Source organism: Emys orbicularis, chromosome 3, assembly GCF_028017835.1.
Source record: "Emys orbicularis isolate rEmyOrb1 chromosome 3, rEmyOrb1.hap1, whole genome shotgun sequence".
In the NCBI taxonomy this organism is placed as follows: Eukaryota; Metazoa; Chordata; order Testudines; family Emydidae; genus Emys; species Emys orbicularis.
In genome coordinates, this window is record NC_088685.1 from 105947953 (window position 1) to 105973284 (window position 25332).

Consider the following 25332-nt stretch of genomic DNA (forward strand, 5'->3'; position numbering starts at 1 on the left):
ACGGGCTCTCAGAAGGCATTAGGATGTTGAGTGGTTTTGGGCGTGACATTGTGGTGCAGGCATGTCTCACAGAAATCAACATACAAGTGGATTGTTGTGTGCACGCAGGGCCACCAGGAGGAGTGGATGGCCAAACAGAGAGTCTTGAAGCAACCCAAATGGCCTGCTAATGGCGAGTCATGACAGAAGCCTAGTACCTCTAACTGAGGGGGTCCCAGTCGAATGTACAAGTAGCCCTTGACAGAGAGCAAGCCTTCCTGGACCTGGTGTTGCTCTTGGTTTGCTGCCTCAAAATTCCTTGGAAAGGGGATCCTTCTCTGCAGCTGAGCGGATCATTGACATGAAGTCCTGAGGAACTGCAGCATCCAGGAAGTTAGGGGGCTTAAGAATGGGGGGAGGCTCAGCATAGGGGGGCTCTTGGCTGGTGAGATTCTCCTTTTTGGGACGAGGCATTGGCAGTCTTGTTCTGGACTCTTGAGTGGTACATGATGGTGAAATTGAAGCGTGCAAAGAACAGGGCCCAGCGAAACTGCATCTGGTTAAGGGTCTTGGCTCAGCAGAGGTACTCTACGTTTTTACAATCAAAGTAAACCTGTCCTGGGTACCAAGCACCCTTGAGATAGCAGCAACGCTCTTCTAAATCTGCTCCGATGGCTAGAAGCTCCTTAGCTAGATAATTCTGTTCAGCTGCAGTGAACTTCCATGAATAATACACGCAAAGTGAGAGGTGCTATTGGGGACCACCTCTTTGAAAGAGTATTGCCCTAATTGCCACATTGGAGGTATCAGTCTTGACAACAAAGAGTCATGTTGGGTTGGGATGAGCCAGGATTGGGGTGGGGGTAAAGGACGAATGCTCATTGGGTCTTTGGAGACCAGCTGAAGGTGGTATTTTTGAGAAGTGCTGTCAATGGGGTTATGTGGCCTGAAAATCCAGAGATGAACAGCCTATAAAAGTTAGTGAACCCCAGGAAATATTGTAGCTCCTTGATATTTCGGGTGGGTACCCAGGTCTGTACTGCCTCCATCTTTTTGGAGTCCACTTAGAAGCCCTTGGGGGAGTGGATGTAGCCTAGGAACTCCATGAAGCACTGGTCAAAGCTACATTTTTCCACCTTTGCATACAGGCCATGTTGGCAGAGCCATTCCAGGACTGACCGGACATGCTCAGTGTGTTGCTTGTGATCCTCAGCAAAGTTGGAGATATCATCTATGTAGACTACAACATACTGATCTAGGATGTCATGGAAGACCTCGTTCACGAAGTGCTGGAATGTTGCAAGGGTATCTGTGAGGCCAAACTGCATTACTGGGTACTTGTAGTGGCTATAGCAGGTTTGAAAATCTGTCTTCCACTCAACCCCAGCTTGGATTTGAACCAGGTTGTAGGCCCTGTGACATAACACTCCATATTCTTTATGGAAATATACTTATGATATGGATAGGACATAACAGATGTACTTTATGCAAGATGGCTCATGTAAGGTATCATTGGAAAGGTTATGATTTACTGAATGTGTTTATCCAATTTGTGTGCATGTATCATTTTTGTATCTGAAGCTGGGAATATTGACCATGTCTCTACATTTCAAATGTGCTACGCTGGATGAGGCCAAACAATGTTAGTGGCTTATTGAATAAATGACACAAGCATAAGGATTACCCCAGGAACTGTGTGCAATAGGAACCTCTCAGAGATAGCTCTATACAATGGGAACCGTTTGACCCAGGTCATAGCAAAAAAGCTTTCCAGCAAGTTGGAGGAAGATATAAAAGAGGGACAATGACAACATGAGGGGCCTCACTCTCCCTACAACAACACACCTGAAAACACCTGAGGAACAAAGAATGAACTGTGAGAAGTGATGGTCCCAGGCTAAGATCTTTAGCCTGTGTATGAAAACCTGGGAAAGCCAAGGCTATTGGTGCCTTAAGAATCTGCCTGCTTGTTTATCACTCAGGGTGAGAATTTGCTAATTTGTATCCTACCTATCTAGTGCGTCAAGCTTAATTTGCGTGTTTTGTTTAATTTGCTTAGTAATCTGCTTTGTTCTGTTTGCTATCCCTTGAACCACTTAAAATCTGCCTTTTATAGTTAATAAAATTTGTTTTGTTTATTATTAAACCCAGTTTATGCAATTTCTTACTGGGGGAGGGAAGAAGTCGTGCATCTCTCTCTTCACATTGAGGAAGAGGGCGAATTTTATGAGCTTGCCCTGTACAGATATTTCTATACAGTGCAAGGCAGTAGTATTTTGGGTTTGTCTCCCCAAAGGGGTGGGCATGTGAGTGCTGGGGAAGCCCTCTCACACAGAGCGGACTTCAGTCTGTGTCTGCAGTGGGGTGTGGCCCTACCTGTGTGTGTGTGCTGCAAGAGACCAGAAAGCCTAATTCAGCAAAGCAAGGAGAGGGAACCCAGGCTGGTTGAGCAGGGGAGGCTCAGTTAAACCCCAGCACATCAGGTGTCACCCCGGACGAGGGGTGGGTCCAACTTGTCACAGGCCCCTCACAAGTCAAGTTTTGTGAATACCTGGGCTGATAGCAAATGATCCAGTAATTCTGGAATAAGTGGAAGAGGGGTTTTGATTCTTGATGATAACCTGACTGAGGGCCTGGGAATCCATGCGTAAGTGCGGGGTTCCATCTTTCTTTTTAAAAAACAGAACTGGGGCCCTGGTGGGAGAGGTAGATGGCTGAAAGAAACCCTTAGGCAGATTCTCCTGGAGATAAGAATGCATTGCAGCACCTCAGATTCTGACATCGCATATAAATGGCCAAATGGCTCCTTGACCCCTGGCTACAGCTCGATCAGGCAGTCATAATACTAATGGGGTGGTGGGGTGTTAGCATTCTACTTCTCGAAGACGACACCACAGTCACTGTATTTGGGGAGCAGTGCCAAAGTCACTCTGGTGATGGTCCCACCTGACCCAAGGCCAGGGCCCAGAAGCGGGAATATCTTGGTTCCAGGGTTTGTCAGGTGGTGTATATAGGTAGACTTGCTGGCAGAACTCAGACAGGAAGCTAACTTTGTGCTCATGACAAAGGACCTGTGGCTCATGAGTTGTCACCCTCAAAATGCAAAGGATTATTGGGAAGTGTGGTGAGTGGATCACCTCAAAATGAAGGGCTTCCGATAGTCCTGAATGACAACTTCTAGAGGCACTGTTTCCTGTATCATTGGCCCCGACAACAAGAGTGAACCATCTATAGTTTCCAGTAGAACAAGGACCATCTTTATTTGTACCAGAATAGCCAAGGCTTGGGCCGTATCGGCATTTATAAAGTTGTCTGCTGCACAGGAATCTATCAGTGCCCACTGGGGGGGAATTTGGAAAGGCTCTCCTGTAACATGGCGGCAGATCCAGACTTTAGGCCACAGGGAGCACTCACTGTGCCTGAGATGTGCATCAGTGAGGAGTAGGGGGGATATTATCTTGGGGTTTGCCCAGGGAAATCCCCTCTACTGATCCTGAGCATAGTCATTTCCCGAACTGGGTCATGCTACATCTCATGATGGGCAGTTGCATGGCTAGATCCTCAATAGAAACATAGCTCATGGCAGCGACGGCACTCTTTTTCCTCAAGGGTCAAATGGCAGTGGGTGGTATCCAGCTGCCTGGGTTCAAGGTCCAGGTTGGAGATGGGTACCAATGTATGCCAGTTGGGTGGTGGCCCATATCCATTCCTTTCCTTATGTCTCTTGTGGAGCCTATTGTTGATGCATATGACAAGGTCGATGAAGGCATCTAGGTTGGTTGGGGACTCCACATGAGCTAGTTCGTTCTTAATTTCTTCACGTAGTCTCAATCAGAACGAGTAGATCTGGGCCATTTCATTCCACCCAGTGTCTGAGATCTTCAATAATAAGAATGAGGGAACATTTATTTTGTGTGGAATATAGGTGACTTTGGGATTAAAATGACTGATGTGCCTCAAAATGAAAATTGTCTGAGAAATATCATCCAAGTTAGGTTATTACCTTGAAAATGGAAAGCATCCTTAAATGAACACTTAATATTGAATCTTAATGTATACATTCCGTGTATACACAAAGGAAAAAACACAAGGGAAAGTATTAATAGTTGCATTAAAATGCTATAAGCATAGAGAAAGTAGTAACATCATAAAATACTGTAGTGGGCTTTGGTCTTAATTAATACATCTAATATCCTGAAACTACTGTAAATGTTACTTCGTTGGGTTTCAAATGAATATGATCCTTATTTGATTATAGTCCTTCAGCGTTTAATGAGCATGGGAATCTATAATCTGCCTAGAGGAAAAACTGTGCCAGGCTGCACTTTATTGAATCCTACAATGTACAAACAGAGAACAGAAATGCAAACACAGCTGCCTCAGCAAAGCCTACAGGGATAAAGAAAGAAAAAAAAAGATGAATTCAGAAGTACGTGAAATAATCCAACTCCTGAGATTAATCAAATACACAGCAAAACTATTTGATCTATTTTGTCCTTAATTGGCAACATTTACTTTCTTTCTTTAAAGAATATCACTTCCATGCCATTACGACTTCATTTATAACATCACTAGAAAAAGGGTTAACGAAAATATACTCAATCCCACCAAGTTTAACAGAAAGCTGCTAATTTATTTATAAATCCCTTCCCAAAATGAGTCAATGATACAGATACTTTTAAGGGTTGTTGTAGCAGAAAAGCACTGATATACATATTGAATAATTCATAAATTTTCCTAATAATTGGCTGACATCTAGAATTAAATATGTATAAAATATGCAAACAATAATAGTAACTTAGCCAACAGAGAAAAAGATTAGTGCAAAACTATATTTTCAGCATTGTTTTTCAAGAGAAGTCTTATTTATCATATCAGCCTGATACAAAGACACATTAAAGGATTTTGTGAAGGAAAGGTCTGAATGAGATGGAAATAAAAGGGTGGAACAGGTTCTGGGAATTAAGGGCACAACCTAATTTATGTCTCTTTCCGATGAACCCTCTGGAGGCCAACAGCTGGCATGCGATTACCGTATCACATTAGGTCAGGACATTTTGACTGCAGGCACCAGGGGGTTAACGTCCAAGTGCAATAGGCCCATTTTTTTAGGGGCCAAACACAAAGTGTTAAGAACATTACCTCTTCTACAACTAGTCCCTCCCTGGTATTTTTTTAAAAAAACATACTTTAATGATTGTATAGTTGTAATTAACTAAGTTTATAGAGTTTGGGGGTTCTTTTGTGTTGGGGGAGAAGGATCAGGACGGAGTATACATCATCACCAACCAATTCCTATATGCACAAGAAATACACAGAAGATATTAGTGATTTCACTTTGGTTACCATAAGCCAACTGGTACAAACAGAGCTTGAAATAAGATGTAGGTGAGCTAATGGTAAAAAACAGCTGCAATTGATCCAATAGCCAATTTTAAGTTACAACCACATTTTCCCCTCCTGACTTAGTATTGCCTATATTCCTGCTAAATACCAAGAATACAGGAATGTGATTCTGACATATTCATTTCTAAACAATGAGAGTGTGCACGTCCGAGAGAGAAGACTATATTTTATCTTAAAAAAAAAAAAATCTGACCTCTATATCAACAACATGAGGTAAAAGCCTACACAGCCACGAAAGTTTCCTTAAAGATACCTCCTTTTATTCACAAAAGAAGCAAGAAAGCTTTTCTACAAAGCAATTTGTGAAGAATGCCATTTTATAGTTTAATATTATCAATTTTTTTAAATGCATAAATAGAATTCCTTACCGTCTGTAGTCTGACTGATGGTGTTCGGCTAAGAGGACTTCCTACTGGGCTGAAACTCCCTGTGAAAAGACAAAGCTGTGAATTTTTGCTTGTTATCCCATTCTAATAAACCACTTTATTTTAAAATCATTATGTTAGCAGGACATGTTTCACAAAACTCTAATGAAAAGCAGCACCATCTTTCAGTTGCAACTACGCATCCTTCAGTCAGGAACAGTTGGAGGGTTTATCTAACTAATAGACCTGACACAAGGTTAGTTAATCCAATATTTCCATTCAAATGATTTGGAGCAATAGCACAAGCAATGTCCACATGCCACCTTGTGCTCAGAACAGACACTATTATCTAAGCTACACTGCCTTTCTTTTCATTGTATTTCTGAGTAGCGCATACGAAGTTTTCAGTCAGAAATGATCACAAAACCTCTCAAAGGAATTACTTCCTTATTTTATCTGAAAGAATAAGTATGTCTATTCAGTATCTCCCTTTGATCATCTGACTTCCTACCACAACACATCTTGATGTTTATTTTATTCACTCTTTATACAGTGCATTTGAAAAAGTGCTACTTGTAAATTTGTTCCTTTTGAAATTATTACATTGGCTAAACTCAAGAAAATCCTATCATCATCTATGGATTTATCTTTTTGTATTGGTTTCTTCTACTGTATATCTTCTAAGAAAACATCTTTAAAAGATAGAGACATCTGAAAATTGTTAAACATGACAATACTTAAATGCTATAGCTTTGCTCAAGATATTTCATCTTTCTTTTTTTCCTCAAGCAGGTGGAGCAGAGGGAGGCCAAATATCACAGAGTGAAGCTCACCAGCTTTTTGCCATGAGACACAAAGGTTCAAATCCTAGTTTAGGTTTCAAGTAAAAATGAGTTCTAAGGTCTCACTCTAGTTTCCAACCACAAAACCCAACTCAATTTAGCACAACAGGTAATATCTGCTCATAAGGAGCCCAGAGTTTGAATAATGGGGATTTTTCAGGTTAAGATTCAGATGCATTGGCACAGATCCTTGGGAAACCTTGTACAACCTCCACCTGCACTATACCCCTGTTAAGCCAGTGATATTAGTCATATTCATAAGTGATTTACTCGTGAATGTTTAACCATTGGAAAATATTTATATATGTAATTAAATGGTGTAATGCAAGCTCAAAGGGTTACAATTTGTTAGGCCCTGATCTTGCAAATGTAATCCAGGTGCCTAAAAGGGAGATAACTGTTTAAGAGATCTATCTAGGGAGGTAGGTAGGTAAGAATGAGTTGTGTCTGGGTCATTGTTAGGCACATGCACAATTAGCACTGCACACTCAGAAGTTTCTGGAATTGGGTGTGGTAGTTTTGGGTATGCTCAATGGGTTCCCAGTAGCTTGACTGAGTAATGGACTGAGACTCCATTAGTAAGGCTACGTTTTAGTCAAGGGTATTTTTAGTAAAAGTAACAGACAGGTCATGGGCAGTAAACAAAAATTCACGGCCTGTAACCTGTCCATGACTTTTACTAAAAATACCTGTGACTAAAACTTGGGGGGAGGTGCCCTGGGTGCTGGGGGAGGGTAGCCGGCAGGGCACGGCCCGGGACCCCCACTGGTGGTGGTGGGGTTGGCGGGGCCGACAGGCTCCCTACCCTCCCCCCCCAGCAGCAGCAGAGTTTGTGTGGGAGAGGAGGTAGAGGGTTGGGGCACGGGATGGGGTGAGGTGGACTCTGGGCAGCGCTTACCTGGGAGGCTCCCCAGAAGTGGCGACATTCCCCTCTCTCAGCTACTCTCAACCCACACAGGGAACCATGGTCAATGGGAGCTGTGGAGGTGGTGCCTGCAGGCAGAGGCAGCGCACAGAACTGCCTGGCCATGCCTCCACCTAGCAGCTGAGCGGGATGTCGCCGCTTCCAGGGAGCCCCCCAGGTAAGCGTCGCCCACAGTCTGCCTCACCCCGCCTTGTGCCCCTCTCATACCCAAACTCTGCTGGGGGGTGTGTGCGATGGCCTAAGACTGCCCCAGCAGTGGCTGGTCTGACTGGCGCAGGGGCTGCCCGAGCTGCAGAAGTCACGGAATCCGTGACTTCCGTGAAAACTCGCAGACTTATCCATGAGGGCAAGTAGCTGGGGCAGCTGCTTTGAAAAAGGCCTTGTGCCCTCTGTGGGTTGGGAGAAGCCAAGCCACAGGAGCAGAAAGCAGGCTGTTTCTCCCTAACACTGAAGCATTTTGCAGCAGGTTAGTGATATTGTTAACCTTCCTGGCAGTGCTAATTATAGAAAGGGGAAACGGGGAGGAAAAACTAATTTTTTTATTTTAATTGAATACTTGAAATGTTTGATTTTAGCCAAACTGTTTTAGTTAAATTGTCTCAACTAGTATGATTCACCAACTTTTCTCTTATTTAAATGTGATGATAGGGAAAGAGTCACTTATATTTTGCTATTCTCAGTTTCTATTTTTCTTGTAACAGAGTTCCCCTCCCCCCCGTATACTTAAAGTGAGTGGTTGGTTAGTTAGCTAGCTGAGTGATTTCAGTCGAGGAGAAGGAAGAGTCTGCATGGATTCCAGCTGAAGATTTCTACAAGCAAGTGGAGGGAAGATGTTGATGCAGTGCTTTTGATTCAGCAGACTGTAGAGATTTTGGTGATCAAAGACTGTAACTGAGACTCAGATGAACTCAACCTAAGCTTCTGGGAATTCAGAATTTCTTCTCACTGTTTCTGTGCGGACTGACCTGATTAGATTTAATTTCTTTTCTTTATGTTTATGTATCACTGTGAAGATTATGTGGATTATAAAATAGCTATGTTATGTTGTAGAAATTAAGTTGCTGTTAATAAAATTATTATTATAAGATTTTATAAAGTTGGTATTTAAGTATTAAGTTCATTCCGTTTGTACTTTTTGGACTTGATTGTGGGGAGGTTGACCCTGTGGAATCCTTGCTGAAAATCCTTAATGACTGAATTCTGGGTCTCCAGGTGCTTTTCCATGAAGTTAGGCTTTTTTAGGCACTGGAGAAGGGCAGTAAAATAAACTCTAGCCACCCAAAGGTTACACAAACACTTACGCATGTGAGAAGCCTCCAAGTCAATGGGACTACTATACATGTGGCAAAGTCATTCATGTGCTTATATATTTGCTAGAGCAAGGTCTTAGTGTATCAAAAGTAAAATGTAATCACTATTACATACACAGTCTGTGCAAAGAATTACATAGGATTTAAAGGGAAACTGTACAGTCAAATTTACCAGTTTTTGTTTTAAAAAAACAACACAACTTGTGCAAAACTCAAGACCAACAGAAATGTTTTCATGATTAAAATCCAACGGAAATAGTTTTTTTTTTTTTTAAACTTTAAACTTTCTAATGCCATTTTTTCAAATCAAACACACCAGCATTGTGCTAGTTTGTGAGAATCTGAAAGTCATATGAACTCAAAAGAGACTAAAAACAACTGAAATTTATTACTTCATTTTAATTCTCCAAGATGAGAGAACTGCAGAATGTAAACATGAAAAGAAACAGATTTGAAAATTCTTTCAATTTTAGTAATTTAAGACATTTTTTATAACAGATATGGAATTTTAATTACTTTTTTTTTTTAATCTCACAGTGCCCTTTTAAGGAAAATATATATTACTTGTCAGATCTAAGGCAACCCTCTTAGGGCCCGAACTGTACATCCTTACAAAAAGTGAGTAATCCTTTTCAGTTCATGTGCATAAGTGTTTGCAGGATTAGGGATTTAGGGCCACACTAGCATCTTCCAATCCAGCCTGAATAGGGGGCAGCACATAACTGCACTGCCTGAAGAAGAGGGCAGGGCTCAAATTGTGACTTCGAAAGATTTTACTCCCTTATTTAAATGGATTTATTATAAATTTGCTGTAAACCAAAATAACTGATTGAATCTTAGCTTTAAAAGTCTGAGACAAGGAGAAATCTTATTTAGAAAAATCCTTTTAAAACAAAGTTTTTTTGGTTTAAAGTTATAAAGTTAAAAAAAATAAAGTGCAACAATGTATATGTTTAATGCTTTCGTGATTCAAGAATAAATGAGTTAAAAATAAAATCTAGGTTGATTAATCCAAGAAATTATAATAAAGTAGGACTCTGTTTTGAAATGTAGTGAACCAGATGCTTATTCAAGGGATGGTTGGAGAGGCACAGCATACGGAAATGTGGAGGGAAAAGCCTGATATATTAAAAAGAAATGTTTGTATTGATACAATTACAGCCCTATAAATGGATAAATCTACTAAAGAAAAAAACAAAACAAAACACACTGAGACAGAGGCAATGAAAAATGGAATATTCAAAACTAGTGTATGCACTTTAAAAATGTTACATGTATCTTTATGGGTTGCCTAGTGACTGTATTCCTCGCTCAAGTGGGGAACTAAAGGGTTTCCTGCAGGAACTAAAATCAGCTGGGCAATTAATGCGAATCCCTACTGCAAGTAACACCTCTGGAGACGCTTAGCCCTCTGGGGAGATAGCATATATTGGTTTGACCTGGTTCAAAAAGCCTGGCAAACTGAATTGTAAACTGTATAGAGTTTCTCACCCTGACATAGGGAGAAAAGTTGCTCATCATCAATCCAACAACAGAGGTGAGACTGTGACCAAGAGGGACAGGTCCCGGGGAGGACCTGAAGTACTTGGAACCTGCCAGAGTCTCCATGTGGAAGATGGGTGACACCTAGTAAACTAGGCAGATGTATAAGCAGTTTATTGTTTTTAAGGTGTTTTCTCTAACACATTTGTTCTGAAAAATTAGTTCTTTGCTTTATGAAAGCTGGTTGGTCACTGCTTAACCCTGTCATTGCCACTGAGAAAACAGGACTGCAAGTGTTGATCTAAACTAAAATTCTGCTGAGATGAACGATTTACAAGTGTCTGCAGCCCAGGTCTAGAGAAGAGACTCACGGGACTCTGCCCTGAGGGCAATGATGACTAGAGGCCTGAGACCTAAGAGAGCACCTTTAAGGTGGCCATGAAGGGGTAAGAGGTGCAGTTAGCTCAGGAACTATGACACATGCCACAAAGAAATTTTCCTGCTGTTTTGTAACCTTTGAAGAGAAAGTCAAGGATTGAAACAAAAAAAAACCGATTACGTACCTTTTGTAACTGTTGTTCTTGGAGAGGTGTTGCTCATGTTAATTCCGTTCTAGGTGTGCGCGCGCCCACGTGCACAGTCGTCGGAGATTTTTGCCTTAGTGGTATCCATAGGGTCGGCTGTGGTGCCCTCGAGTGCCGCGCTCATGCGTCGGTACATCAAGTGCCACCAGCCCTACGCCCTCTCAATTCCTTCTTGCTGGCAACTCCGACAGAGGGGCAGGAGGGAGGGTAATGGAATGGATATGAGCAACACATCTTGAAGAACAGTTATGAAAGGTAGGTAACTGTTTTTTCTTCTTCGAGCGCTTGCTCATGTCGATTCCATTCTAGATGACTCACAAGCAATATCCCTGGAGGCGAGCTCAGAGTTCACGGTAGTGTAGCTTGCAACACTGCTCTACCGAAGCAGCATCGTCTCAGGCCTGCTGGGTAAGCGCATAATGAGATGTAAATGTGTGGATAAACAGGTAGCGGCCCTGCAGATATCTTGAATTGGCACCTGGGCCGGGAAGGCCACTGACAAGGCCTGTGTCCTCGTTGAGTGGGCAGTTATGACATCCAGAGTGTGCACCTTGTGCTCCTCTTACGATTTATAAGGCTTCGGAAAGAAGACAGCTAAGTACATGTCCTGGCTGGTATGAAACTGTGAAACTATCTTGGGTAGGAATGCTGGGTGAAGCCACAGCTGGATCTTGTCTTTGTAGAACACCATATAGGGTGGCTCCGAAGTAAGCGCCCTGATCTCAGAGACCCTGAGGGCAGATGTTATTGCGACCAGGAAAGAAACCTTTCAGGAGAGAAGAAGAACGGAGCAGGAAGCCAGAGGCTTGAAGGGAGGACCCATGAGTCGCGACAGCACAAGATTCAGGTTCCAAGGAGGGACAGGGTCCCGAACGTGGGAATAGAGCCACTCCAGACCTTTCAAAAACCAAACCATCATGTCATGAGCGAAGACCAATCTGCCCTGGAGTGGAGGGTGGAAGGCCGAAAGAGCGGCCAAGTGGATCTTAATTGATGACAGGGATAACCCCTGGAGCTTGAAGTGCAGAAGATAGTCCAGGATTGCCTGCAGCGAGCGAGGCCTGTTCAGCCCAGATACCTTGGTCTGAGGTCCAGCACGTAAACCTTTTCCATTTGGTCAGGCAGGTTGCTCTGGTGGAAGGCTTTCTGTCACCCAACAAGACCTGTTGGACATGGGGCAAGCATTCCCGTTCTTCTGCATTGAGCCATGCCATCAAGTGCAACGCTGCCAGGTTCGGGTGCAGAAGACTGCCGTGGTTCTGTGACAGCAGATCCAGCCTCAGAGGCAGCTGCAGTAGGGCAGCCACCGAAAGGTTCATCAGCGTGCCGAACCAGTGCTATTGAGGCCACACGGGGCTATCAGGATCAGCTTCACCCTGTCCTGTTTGATTTTCACGAGAACTCTGTGGATCAAGGGCACTGGTGGGAAGCCATACATCAGAGCCCCCGACTATGGGAGCAAAAAGACATCTGACAGAGAGCCCCTGTCCATCCTCCAGAATGAGCAGAACACGTGGCATTTTCTGTTCTGATGAGATGTGAACAAGTCCACCTGGGGAGTGCCCCACTTCTAGAAGACTACACTGACCGCCTCCGGATGGAGTGACCACTTGTGAGGAGATGAGAAGGTCCTGCTGAGGCGATCCGCTAACATGTTCCTGGCCCCGGGCAGATGTGCGGCTACCAGATGGATGGCATGCTGTACAGAGAAGTCCCAAAGGTGGAGAGCTTCTTGGCAAAGGGCCAACGACCTGGCTCTGCCCTGCCTGTTGATGTAATACACCGTAGTGGTATTGTCCGTCAGGACCTGCACCACCTTGCTCTCCTGGTGGGGCAGGAAAGCCACATTTATGTGGAGGGACAGATCGTCCTATGACCAGTGCATGCTGAGCTCGCCCAGGTGGGCTCCCCAGCCCAGGTCCAAGGCATCGGAAACCAGGGTCAGTGATGGGGATGGGGCTGCGAAGGGAACACCCTCCAACACTGATACAGGGCTCAACTACCAATCCAGGGCGACTGGATGTGATCCAGCACCCTTACTACCCAGTCTAGATCATACCTATTGGGGATGTAGACGGATGCCAACCACGCTTGCAGTGGCCAGATATGGAGCCAGGCATGATGGACCACACACATACATGCTGCCATGTGGCCTAACAACCTCAGGCAGGTGCGAGCAGTGGTGAGTGGGTGGTCCTTCACATGGGAGATCAGGCCCAACATGGCCTGGAAACGCACCTCTGGAAGGAAGGCTCTGGCTCATGTGGAGTCGAGACGTGCCCCTATGAACTCTATCCATTGCACTGTCCATAAGGTCTATTTCTTTTAGTTTATTAACAGGTCCAGGTCGTGGCAGGTGGACGTACCAGATCGAGGAGCCTTTGCACCTATTCCCGAGATCTGTCCTTGATGAGCCAATCATCGAGATATGGGTAGACCTGGACCCCTGGCCTCAGGTAAGCAGCCACTGGCGCCATACATTTTGTGAACATCCTTGGGGCTGATGAGAAACCAAAGGGCAATGCCATGAATTGGAAATGGCACCCATCCGCCCACTATAAAACAGAGGAATCGTCTGTCCTTGGAAGATGGAGATATGGAAATAAGTGTCCTTCAAGTCAATGGCGGAGTACCAGTCTCCCGGATCCAGGGAGGGGATGATGGAGACCAGGGAGACCATGAAAACTTCAACTTCTTGAGAGATCTTTTGTGGCGCCACTGGTCCAGGATGGGTCTTAGGCCCCCTTTTGCTTTCAGGATTAGGAAATAATGGGAGTAGAAACCTTTACCTCTCACTTCCCATGGGACTTCCTCCACTGCCCCCAGCTGCAGGAGGTTCTCGACCTCTTGAACGAGGAGTTGCTCGTGAGAAGGGTCCCTGAAGAGGGATGGGGAAGGAAGGGTAGAAGGGGGGTGGGTGGCCGAGAATTGCAGGGTGTAGCCCAGAGATACAATTTCTAGCACCCATCAGTCCAAGCTGACTCACGACCAGGTCAAACGGTAGGGATGAAGACGGTTGAGGAAAGAATGAGGCAAATCCGGGGAGTTGACTGGGGTGTCGCTCTTGAGTGCACCCTCAAAATGAGTGCTTCTGGTCCCCATGATGCTTTGCCGGGCCGGGTTGCATGGGTAAGCGAGACAAGGAAGGGCAGTGACAACTAAAACTCACATCTCTATCCTTTTTCCTTGCAGAACCCTGCTGAGGCTGCCAAGGCTTTGGCAGCGGGGGCAGCCAGAACTGCTTCCTTGCTGACTGCGGTGTATGCAGATCCAGCGAGTGAAGGGTGGCCCGAGTGTCCTTCAGTCCATGCAGCCTCACATCCGTCTGTTCTGCAAAGAGTCCATTTCCATCAAACAGCAGGTCCTGGATTGAGGACTGCATTTCCTGGGACAGGCCAGCAGTCTGAAGCCAGGAGCTGTGCCTCATGACCACTGCCGATGCGACCACCCTAGCTGCTGAATCGGCTGCATCCCATGCCATTTGGAGGGAGCACCTTGCAGCTCCCGTACCCACCTCCACAAAGGCCCCAAATTCCTGGGCTGAGTCCTGGGGCAGAGACTCCTGGAGTCCTATAAGTTAAAGATGCATCTGCCCAAAAGAGCCTGGTGGTTAGCCATCTGGCCATTGAATAAATCTTTCTTCCAAAAAGGTCCAGCCTCTTGATCTCCTTATTTTTGGGGGTCAAACTGGTTTTGCCCATCTGTCTTTCTTGTTGGCTGCAGAGATGATGAGCTAACCCGGAGGTGGATAGGTGTACAAGAATTCAAAACCCTTGGCAGGGACAAAATACTTTTTCCTCAGCCCTCTTGGAGATGGGAGGGATGGTTTGCCAGAGGGCTTTGGCTATTTTTAAGACCCCATCATGTACCGGTAGCATGACACGGGTAGGGGTAGATGCCGAGAGTACATTAAACAGGGTGTTCGCATATTCAGCCATCTCCTTAAACTCCAGGCCCAAGTTGGTGGCCAACCTCTGAAGCAGGGCCTGGTGTTCTTTAAAGTCATCTGTGGGATGGCATGAGAGGGCCTCGCCACCGCAGCATCCAGGGACAAGGATGACGACTGGATCACTGGGGGAATAATCCCCCATGTGGAAAGGGGACTTTGGGGTGGGCACTCGCTCCTCTATCCCAATGTCCAAAGGAGCTTTGCGCACCGAGCCCGGTGCCGCTGGTTGTTGATCTGAGGCGGCAGCCGAAGAATGGTGAGAAGGGGGCATCAACATCACAGGCATGCCCCACGCACTCCAGTAGGGCCACTGTGCCGGCCACTGGCCCTGCTGCAAGATGACATTGTGGAGGTCGACGCAGCCTCAGGTGCCCAGTCGTGCCAGTGCTGCCTCGGTGAGGGGCTGAACTCCCTTTCCATGCCAGAGGAATCCCCTTCCGGTGACTACGGTGGGGCTGTTGAAGCCTGTATCTGATGGCTAACGGTTGCCACGGGTGACCGATGTCTTGAGTAGGTGCATCAGTGCTGGAAGGGAGTCCGGTACCGTGTTGGAGACAGTTCCCACGGTCTAGGAGATGGGGATCTGAGGAGACGGTTGGCGGTAACCGGTGCCGGCGATATGGTGACCGACATCTCCCCTGGGCGATCTGCGTTGAGAGAGCAGAGACTGTGATCGCGGTGCCGGCAACCTGGAACATCTTGCGGGAGACCTGGGCTGAGAAGCTGGAGATTTGGGGCACGGAGACAGAGAGCGTCGTCTTGGCTCCGGAGACCAGCGGCAATCACTTGCCCTCTGGGAGGTCTTTACGGCTGGCCTGCCCTCGTAGAGAACCCTTGCTGTTTCCTGTGATGCGCACGGTGCCAGCGGCACTGGTAGAGGCCTTTGCTCTCTGGGCGCCGAGAGGGCCTGGGAAGGTGTCGGCCCTGCCATGAGTCTGGGTCCCCTACTGCTCCCGGGAGTCGGTGGTGGATCCCCAGGGTGCTAGGGGGCCCCATCGGGGAGGCACCCCCATGTAGCTCCAGAGTGGGCGAGCAGCCCGAACTGGATCCTTTACCCAATGCCCCTTGGCCCTTCTTGCTTGGTGCCGGTGAGTCGCGCTTCTTTGACTTCTTCTTGGGCACCAGCCACGGCAAGCAGTGCTAGGTAGAGCCCGGTGCTGGGAGTGCACTATGCATAGAGGCCGAAGTACTGGGACTAGAGTCCGGCTGGGATGGCTTTGAGGCCAGGCAGAGAGCAGCCTCCATGAGAAGGGCCCTCAAACGGATGTTGCGCTCCTTCTGTTTTCTGGGGTGAAGTTCTTACAGATGTGACACACTGTCCTTCACATGTGATTCTCCCAAGTACTTCAGGCAGCTACTATGGGAGTCACTAACAGGCATAGGCCTGTTACAATCAGAATAGTACTTAAAACTCAAATACCGGGACATGCCCCGCCTGGGACAAAGTCCCCACTGGGACTCTAACTTCTAACTACACTCCTTAACAACTACATACAAACAAATTTACTGTTCTAAGGCTCAAAGACAGGAGAGAGAGAGAACTGCTAACCCTTGCTAGGCAAGGGAAAAACGTTCTCCAACCAACCATCACAGGCGGGAAGAAGGAACTGAGAGGGTGTAAGGCTGGTAGTGCCTGATATACCGATGCACGAGTGCGGCACTCAAGAGGGCGCCACAGCTGACCCTACGGATACTGCTAAGGCAAAAATCTCCGATGACTGTGCACTTGGGCGCGCATATACCAAGAATGGAATCGACATGAGCAAGCATCAAAGAAGAAACTATTATATAAACAAAATCTTGGCTTATTATTGATAGTTTTAATGTTGATACTTCATTTTATCACAATACTGTGGCACCTGTCACCTCCAGTGTCGTCATTGTATATTTTAACAATAATGAAGCAAACAGCATCTTTAAAAACAGTGTTTTAGCCTTATAAGTACCACAAAACTATATTTAGGTTAATGAAATTGTGTCTTTTAACAGAGTTTACCTTTTAATGAAAGTCAATACTACTAAGCTACTATAGGAGCATAAAACAATACACTGCCAAAAAACATTTCCAATTACTCTGTGATTAAAAGCATTTTCTGAGTTACTACAGTCCTCTGCCAAAGTAATCAGTTAATGTCATTTTTGCTTCAGAAACAATGATAAACTGTACACTGCACTTTTGCAGTGCATTCACTACTCCATGGAGCCAACATTATTTGTTGGCAGTGGTCAGGGCTTGCTATAGCTTCTGAAATAATTATTCAATTTCCTCCATCTAATCTTTAGTTTCTTTGGCTACCTCCACCTCTTTTCTCTAGATTTGCCCTTGGGTTCTTTTTGTCTGTTGTACATCTCTTATTAGTAATTTCATCCACAGGATTTTCTTCTACATCTATATTTAAAAATTTGTTAAAAAGTTTGGTCCATTCACAAAGGAAGGTCCATTCAGCAAGTAGGTGAATATCCAACTCCCCTTCCTCATATAGTGCTAAGCAGAAACCTGATTTTTTTAAGCAGTTCTGCGCAGTGGTTGGTTGACAGGGTTCCATTCTCGATAAAGCACGTAAACTACACTGAGCAGGTATGTGACTATCTCAGAAGGGCTTGGTTTGGTTGCCCCCGATACCTGTACAAACTTTCCAACTACTCTAGTTCAGTATTGGAATTTAGCAGTCAGAATTATGGAAGGACATTTTCTTTTTATCTGGTGACTTACAATAGAGAGACTGGAACATGTCCCACTGGGTCTGTCATTTAGTCAGAGCCTGTATAATGGTCACTAAGTCTTTTATAGGGCTGAACCTGAATAAAATGCTTAAACCAGGTTGCCTGTCCTAAACAATCTCACAGACATTTCAGGATCACTCAGAGAACAAGTTTTATAATTCCAGATGATCATCCACATGAGTTCTCCCCATCAATTTCCCTCCTTAGCAACTTCTGCTGCCTTCACCTTCAGATCCCTATATGCCTTGTGAAGCCAGTTTTCTCTGTGAAAGGACTACATCCTAGATTGCTGTGCTCTCTGTGGCTCTGCATTGGTTCTTCCAGGACCTTTTTTACATATATAATCTCACATGAGAGGAGTAAATAAAGCCAGTTCATTCTTTAAGAGTATGTAGGCTAATGCCTAGAAATTATTACAGCCTCTCAAAATGAGATGTACTGCAGCTCCTTCCTGAACTACTAGGACTCCTCCTTGGCATATTTCCAACTCAGGTGCAGTGTTCCTCTGTTCTGTATAACCCTTATGTCCATTGATTATGTTAGCTATGAGAATAGGATATCTACTAACTTTATGTGGCATAGCTTTTCTTTAAGGTTTTTTCCTCACAAAGAGTAATTTTTCACGATACATGGCAAAAAACAAAAACACCCCAATCCCCCTGTTATACACATTCCTGACAAAGTCCTCCAGTTATCCAAAAATTTGCTGAGTTTATGTAAATCATTTGGAAAGGATGGGTATCTTTTCATAAATATTTTAGTCACTTTTTCAGACAGCCAGAAACCACACTACCTTATTCCTGATTGATTTGAGCACCAGAGTACTGAAAGTGTATCTTTAGCCTTCTCGTCTCCAATTGGCTATAAATTATGTGGTGGGTATCCTCAATCAGCATAACAATAGCTGGAAAAATTAACTAGAGATTAGGCAGTTTTCCTACCTTCTAAAATGTGTATCTGAACCACAGGAGCCCTGGATGGTCTTTCACCTCCTCATTCTTACCTAATTGCTTCTGTCTTCAGGGAGAGTTAGTGTCTGTGCGTGTACCATTCTACCAGAAACTGCCCTCTGTTCTGACTAACCCTGCCACAGTTTGGCCACACTGAATTCATCCATTGTATCTATATCCAGAGTGTCAAGCAGAATAACCAACAAAGAGAGCAACTTTTGTTTCACAGCCACGATAACATTGCCACAAAATGGTATTCTCCATGATCAAATTAAAAAAAAAGGCTTTGAAAGCCACTGCATACACATATTTTCAGGTGTGATTCATATATAATAAAAAGTTGGAATCACTCAGTTGACATCATCTAACAATTTATTTTGCCAGAGAAGAAAGAGAGTGTACTCTAATGCCCAATCCTTACTACAGGTGGAGATCAGTTTGAAAAATAGTGGCAATATTCAAACCTAGTTCAAACCTAGTTTTCTTGTAACATGGTTTTGGACATAGTCGTTTGTCTGGCCAGGACCAAACTATATTCAAAAACTGTGTTTCAACAAAATTTACTCTTTATTGCAGTTTTTGTAATTAGTTTTTATCACTGTTAGTCTGCCACAACTGCTGGATCTCTGGGTTCAAAACTAATCTGGGGTTGAAGTGAGGGGTTGAGCTGCGTTTTTAACCACTATTTTAAAGTGTTCCACATGTAGCAAGAACGAGGACAAAGACAGTTCCAGCAAACCATTTAAAACACGTTTGTTGAATTGTCTTCAAAGTCAATGGTACTCATATGCTCAATGTTAAGCATGTCCTTAACAGTGTATGCTTAAGTTCTTTGCTAGATCAGGACCCCAGCCTGACCTAAATAGATCAAGGTGCTAATAGGTGCTACTTGCACTCAAAAAACCCAGAATATAGTCCTGCGAATTTGCAGAATTCTTTCTACCATTCTTAGGCTACCTCTACAGCACACAGTAGGTCATTTCACATCATTACTATCCCCTCCTCTATATTCTTCTTCCCCCTCTCATCCCTGGAAACCTCTACAGCAGTTTGAAAAGATTCTACTGTCTCCCCAAGGACGGCCATGTCTTTCTACGCTGGGTTCCAGTTTATCATATAAATCCCACAGTCTGTCCACTAAAACAAAACACTCAAAATAAAAGACAAAAAACAATAAGCTCTTTCTTTTATCTTCAGTACTAATTTGCATGAAATATACAGAGAAACTTTTCCTTCAATTAGAAATCAGATTCCTGTGAGCTGCCCTAATGGTATATACATAATGAAAAAACATAGCTGTCAGCCCCACTACTCCCAGTTGTCACAGCTCTAGATCGAGTGTGCTCTGTCTGATCTTGTTGGCAGCCCCAATAAAAATCCAATAAGCCAATGCAAGGCCCTACTTAAACTTGGTAAAACAGAATTTTACTCCTACTGTTTTCCCCTCAGCTTCAAGGCATCACAAAATCTTTAAAGAGCAAAGTTGACAGTTTATGTCAATTATATCAGATTGTATTGGCTACTCGAGATATTAAACCAGTCAAAAATCTACATGGGAGGGTATAAACTTCGAATAAAAAAAAAATCAGCAACGCTTGCTTTGTCCAGTAGTTTATTAAAGTTAGATATTGGCTTCAAAAAGGGACTTTTGTGTGGGTCAACCTACGTATACACTTCAGCCACTACAGTGTCACAGTTGCACCACTACAGCTGTGCTTCTGTAGTGCTTCAGTGCAGACACTCACTATAGCGCTGTAGTTAATCCACCTCCCTGGAACGCTTACGTACATCGCTCAGGAGTGTGGTGAGTGAAGTAGTAGGGTCGACCTAACTTTTTAGTAAACCAGGCTGTGACGGGGCAGAGCGGCCCCGCACTGGTACCGCAGGGGTTAAGCCTTCCTTCCTAGTAGAGGAAGCCATGCTCTTGGGGCTCTGCTGGGCATGCTCCAACTGGAGAACAGGTATAAAAGCCTGCAGAGCTGCTCAGTCGGGGCTGACTGCCGGAGGGGAAGGAGGCACACCGCCAGCTCTCGAGGAGGGACAGCCTGCACTCCAGGATCTGGAGGCCAGCCAAGCCAGGATGCACCCCGACACCCAGATGGAGTATGTCACAGAAGGGGAACAGACCAGAGGACCCCCTGAAATGGAGAACCCGGAGGTTATGGTAGGAAGTGACTCAGGGGAACTTTAGAGGAAAATGGCATTAAAGCTGCATAGAGGCTCGGCGTGTTTTGGGCGGATCCCTGCTGAGCCGGTGGCAAGGGGAACTTGCCACTACCAGGGCCCTGGGTCAGGACCCGGTGGAGAGGTCAGGCCTGGGTCCCCCTACCCCCGGCACAGGAATCATATGGACCCTGGCCATTGGGCCACACTGCTCGGACATTTGGTGTGAGTTACCCGGACTCTGGCCGCTAGGCCGCACTACCCCACTTGAGAGGGGGATTGTATGGACCCTGGCCCTTAGGCCGCACTGCTCCAACGTGGGGAGCGGTTTATATGGACCCTGGCATTGGGCCACACTGCCTGGACATTTGGGGTTACATGGACTCTGGCCATTAGGCCACACTACCCCGACCAAGGGGTGATTGCGTGGAGGGAGGCTATTAGGCTGCATCGGGCCGCTCAGAGAGAGGTGAGCATGTGAACTTGGGAGTGGCGAGGTTCCGACACCCTATCTCCACCCTGCTCCAATGCGGCCGTGCGGTTCGGTGCCAGGTCCGCCACACAGGCCTTAGGTAAAAAGGGACATGCAGTGGGAAATAACATCAGTATTGGCATATTAATGCTTCTACTACCAGCTCAACAAGTAATTTTCCATTGGATTCCCAAACACCAATGACTGGGACAACTTCCAGCCCCTCACAGATCAGTTCTCTCAATCAGCCTGCAGTGACACCATAAAAAAAATTGTTACTGTGCCTTCCCCCAAAGGGGCCAGAAGTTGCCCCAGTCGCTGGTGTTTGGGAATCCAATGGAAAAGTGCTTGTTGAGCTGGTAGAAGAAGCATTAATATGCCTGAAGTTCTATAATAAGGAAGTTATTTCCCACTGCATGTCCCCCACTGATTATTCCTACCATAAGTAGGGAAACGTCCATTGCTGGATCAAAGGTGTACATGCAAATATAAGCAGACTATGATCCGACCCCTAGGTTCTACACCACAGTAATCCTTCATAACAGAACCATGGACAGGTCTCCACGGCTTTGTGGAGAGCAATATTTGAGCCAGAAAACTTCAATCCTGTGCTTTCCCTCTTCTCATGGATTTACTGGCATTGCACACAGGCACAACCAATATGAAGAATTGGGCCCAAAATATAACTAAACTACGCCTGCAGTATCACAAATAAAAACAATCCCAACATTTTAATTAGAGATTAAAATCAAATCTACGCACCCAACCATTATTTCTTGGTAATCTTATCAAAATGTCAGCTAGTGTGATGTAGTTTTTCTTGCAAATGTAATTTCCCACAATATATAAAAGACTACAAGTAATAGCTCGAGTCCAAGACACTGTTTTTAAGTAAAGAGCAGGTACAGAATATATTCGAATAAGATCGATCTGCATTACCCATGGCCAAACACAGACTGACCTGATAGGCAGCAGGCAGAAATTTGAGGGCTGTTCAGCATATTTAACCATTCTAAGGGATCTCCTTCCTACCAACAGTAATTTCCAAAAGAGTTGGGGGGACTGGATCATTGGGAAACTGAGAAACTGAAGGAGAGTGCCACAAAAAGACACTCAGGTGATGTTTTCTGTAATATTTCTTCCACTTCAGGAATGTGTGTTCAACATACACTACTCGGACCCAGCCCTTTTTGACTTTACCTCTTTTTGGAGCTCTGAATTCCACTAGTGCACAAATAAAATGCACTATTTTTCTCTCCTTTTTTTTTTTTACACTTGCAATTCTTGAAAAGTTATACCCAAAATACTATCTTTCCCCCCACCCTGACAGGGCATGTTCTGCTTTTAGCTATATACTGTTATTAAATAAAAAGGTCTTACAAAAATATATCCCATAAAATTCCTTCTTGTGGAAAAAAAATATATTTGACATGTTTGCACAAATGCCTGTTATGTTACATAGGACAGTCACATCTTTGAAACGTCCTTCATTTCAAGGGATGTCACTCATTCATGTACCACACAAATGTGGTGCCTTTCCAGTTTTACTGTTGTAAATTATTTGCATAAAAATACAGAATCTTAAGTTAGGTTATGGAAAATGTGCGTAATGTGCACTATGAAACTTTTAATGGGTCAGTTACTGTGCAACACATTGTAATGCTTCAGAAGTCACATCCCTGTAGTGCACATTACTGCAAGGTGTAGACAAGCCATTGAGGAAAGTGCCTCACATTGTTTTAATCTTCCTGTGATAATAGTTTTTGTGCGACCCTTATTGTGGGTCTTTGTCACACACTAAACCTCAAATTGGGCTAACCAGATTGCGAGGTATAAGTCATAAAACAAAATTAAATCAAGGAAGGAGAAAATTAAAATTAGGGAAGTACTGGTAGCTTTGATTTAGTTGTCATACAAATAGCTGAAGAGTAGCACTTAATTTGTTATTGGTGATTAAATGCCCTTAAGTTTAAAAAAAAAAATCAAGAACATGTTAATTAATGGTCCATACCATTACATCATTATGGCAACAGACACTATGACCCCTGTAGTTTTCAGTTGTTTCTTTCCACAAAGTGGATAAGGGAAAATGAATGCAGACCTCGTGTCAGTAAGCCTGGGTAAGGGTGCTGAATGGATAACATCACTGTCATAAAGGCAATGGTTTTCACAAAAGGTTTAAAGAAAAACTGGATTATGCCACATAATTTATTTTTAAACAACTGAAAATTTCCCTTCAAAATTGCAAATATCTTGAGAAAGCAATTATCCTTTTGCAAGGTTTACCAAGGTTAATAAAAACGGGGGAAAAGTATGTTTATATGTGAAGTAAAAGGGTACGTCTTCACTACCGGCCGTATCGGCGGGTAGCAATTGATTTATCCGGGATCGATATATCGCGTCTCATTAAGACGCGATATATCGATCCCCGAACGCGCTCACCGTCGACTCCGGAACTCCACCAGAGCAAGCGGCGGTAGCGCAGTCGACGGGGGAGCTGCGGCCGTCGATCCCGCGCCGTGTGGACCCCAGGTAATTCGATCCAAGATACTTCAACTTCAGCTACGCTATTCGCGTAGCTGAAGTTGCGTATCTTAGATCGACCCCCCCTCCCCCGTGTAGACCAGCCCAAAGAAGAAGCTAGTTTTGTATTACACTGACTGTAGGCTTGTGGAGAGGAGATGCCTCACACAGAGGTTATAATTTCTGGGTGTGGTCATATTGCTGCTTCAGCTGCACTGTTTTAAAGTACCCCCTACTGAAACTGAGTAAATACCATTTACTGGAACCTTGAAACAAGCTTTGTTTGGCTATTACAAGAAGAATGTGACTGTGACCCAGATCCAGCAAAGTACTTAAGCACATTCTTTAAGCATGCGAGCAGCCCTACTGATTTCAATAGGACTATTCACATGCTTAAAGTTAAGCAAAAACTTAAGTTGTTTGCTGGATCAGGGACGAGATTAGGAAGAGATATGGAAGAATGAAAATTAGATAGAAAAGAAAGTCCAAAATAATCTATTTTACTGGTCCCACAACTGAAAAGAAAAATTATAATGGGTAGGTAACATTTCAGCAGTCAGGGTAAAATTTCAACTAGTCAGTATCACTCTCACACTTATGATAAGCAGTTTAGTGATCTTGCTTTACAGATGAGAAACTGTAACTAAAATCCAACACCTTGTCTGAACTTAGACCACCTTGATTACTTTACAGATTCACCCATTAAAAGATTTGCAATGCAGTCTTCTCAGTAGAGAAACTGACCAGTCACTGCACGCAGTAAACTTGTAAGTTTCTGTATTGCTCACCAGCTTTAGTTTGTGAATTGAGTGTTGACTAAAAACAAACAAAAATGATGAGCCTTTCAACCAAAAGCACTTGAAGAACATATACAGCATTTTCATCTCATCTTTGTTCAAGGAAAATATTTCCAGCAAACCCACATGCAGTATTCTGGAAAATATAAATCAGCTTTATCTTTCAGATCTTTACTGTGACCACAATAGCCACTGTTCGCACTTCAGCCTATTTTCCTTCTTGAGTTAGCACTTTCAGCAAGTACAGAATATTCATTTCCAGACAACACTACCAGGAAATCCTATGACATCACAGCTTGACAAAAAATCCAGACCAGTATTTTACAAACCCTAAAAAATGCAAAACCACGAATCGAGAACAAGTCAGCCATAATATACTAATTGTAATATCTCCAAGAGTAACTGAGTAAGAAAATATCTGTGCACAGTAGATATGCCTTATTACCATATATTCAGAAAATAAGGCCACAATTTTTAATGGACTTTTAGCCATGTTATTTTCCAGTATATGAAGCTGTTATGTTATCAGATATTTTGAGTACAGAAATGCAATGCAACTTGCATTATATATAATCATATGCAAGAATTAACACGTTTTCAAAATTTAAGATGTTTTACAACAAACTCTGGTATTTTAAGGAGATCCATTCCCATCATTGAAGCATGCATTAAAAAAAAAGGCGCTTTCTAATTCATTTCCTTTTATATTTGGAAATTATAGCGCAATTTTTTTTATAAGAAAATCTCAAAGCACTTTACTACCAAACTAACTGTCAACGCCACCCTGTGAGGTATATTAGTATTGTTATCCCCATTTTAGAATAAAATGAAGCACAGAGAAGTGAAATGGTTTGTCTCAGG

At 44.1% G+C, this 25332-nt stretch overlaps 1 protein-coding gene across 1 annotated transcript in view; it reads right to left on the reverse strand.

Annotated features, from left to right (window-relative positions):
* AHI1 (Abelson helper integration site 1) overlaps window positions 1-25332 on the reverse strand; it is a 181197-nt gene that overhangs the window by 50573 nt on the left and 105292 nt on the right. The window contains exon 20 of the mRNA XM_065401145.1: window positions 5754-5812. Within this exon, the coding sequence (XP_065257217.1) occupies window positions 5754-5812 (59 nt within the window). The remainder of the gene's footprint in view (window positions 1-5753; window positions 5813-25332) is intronic.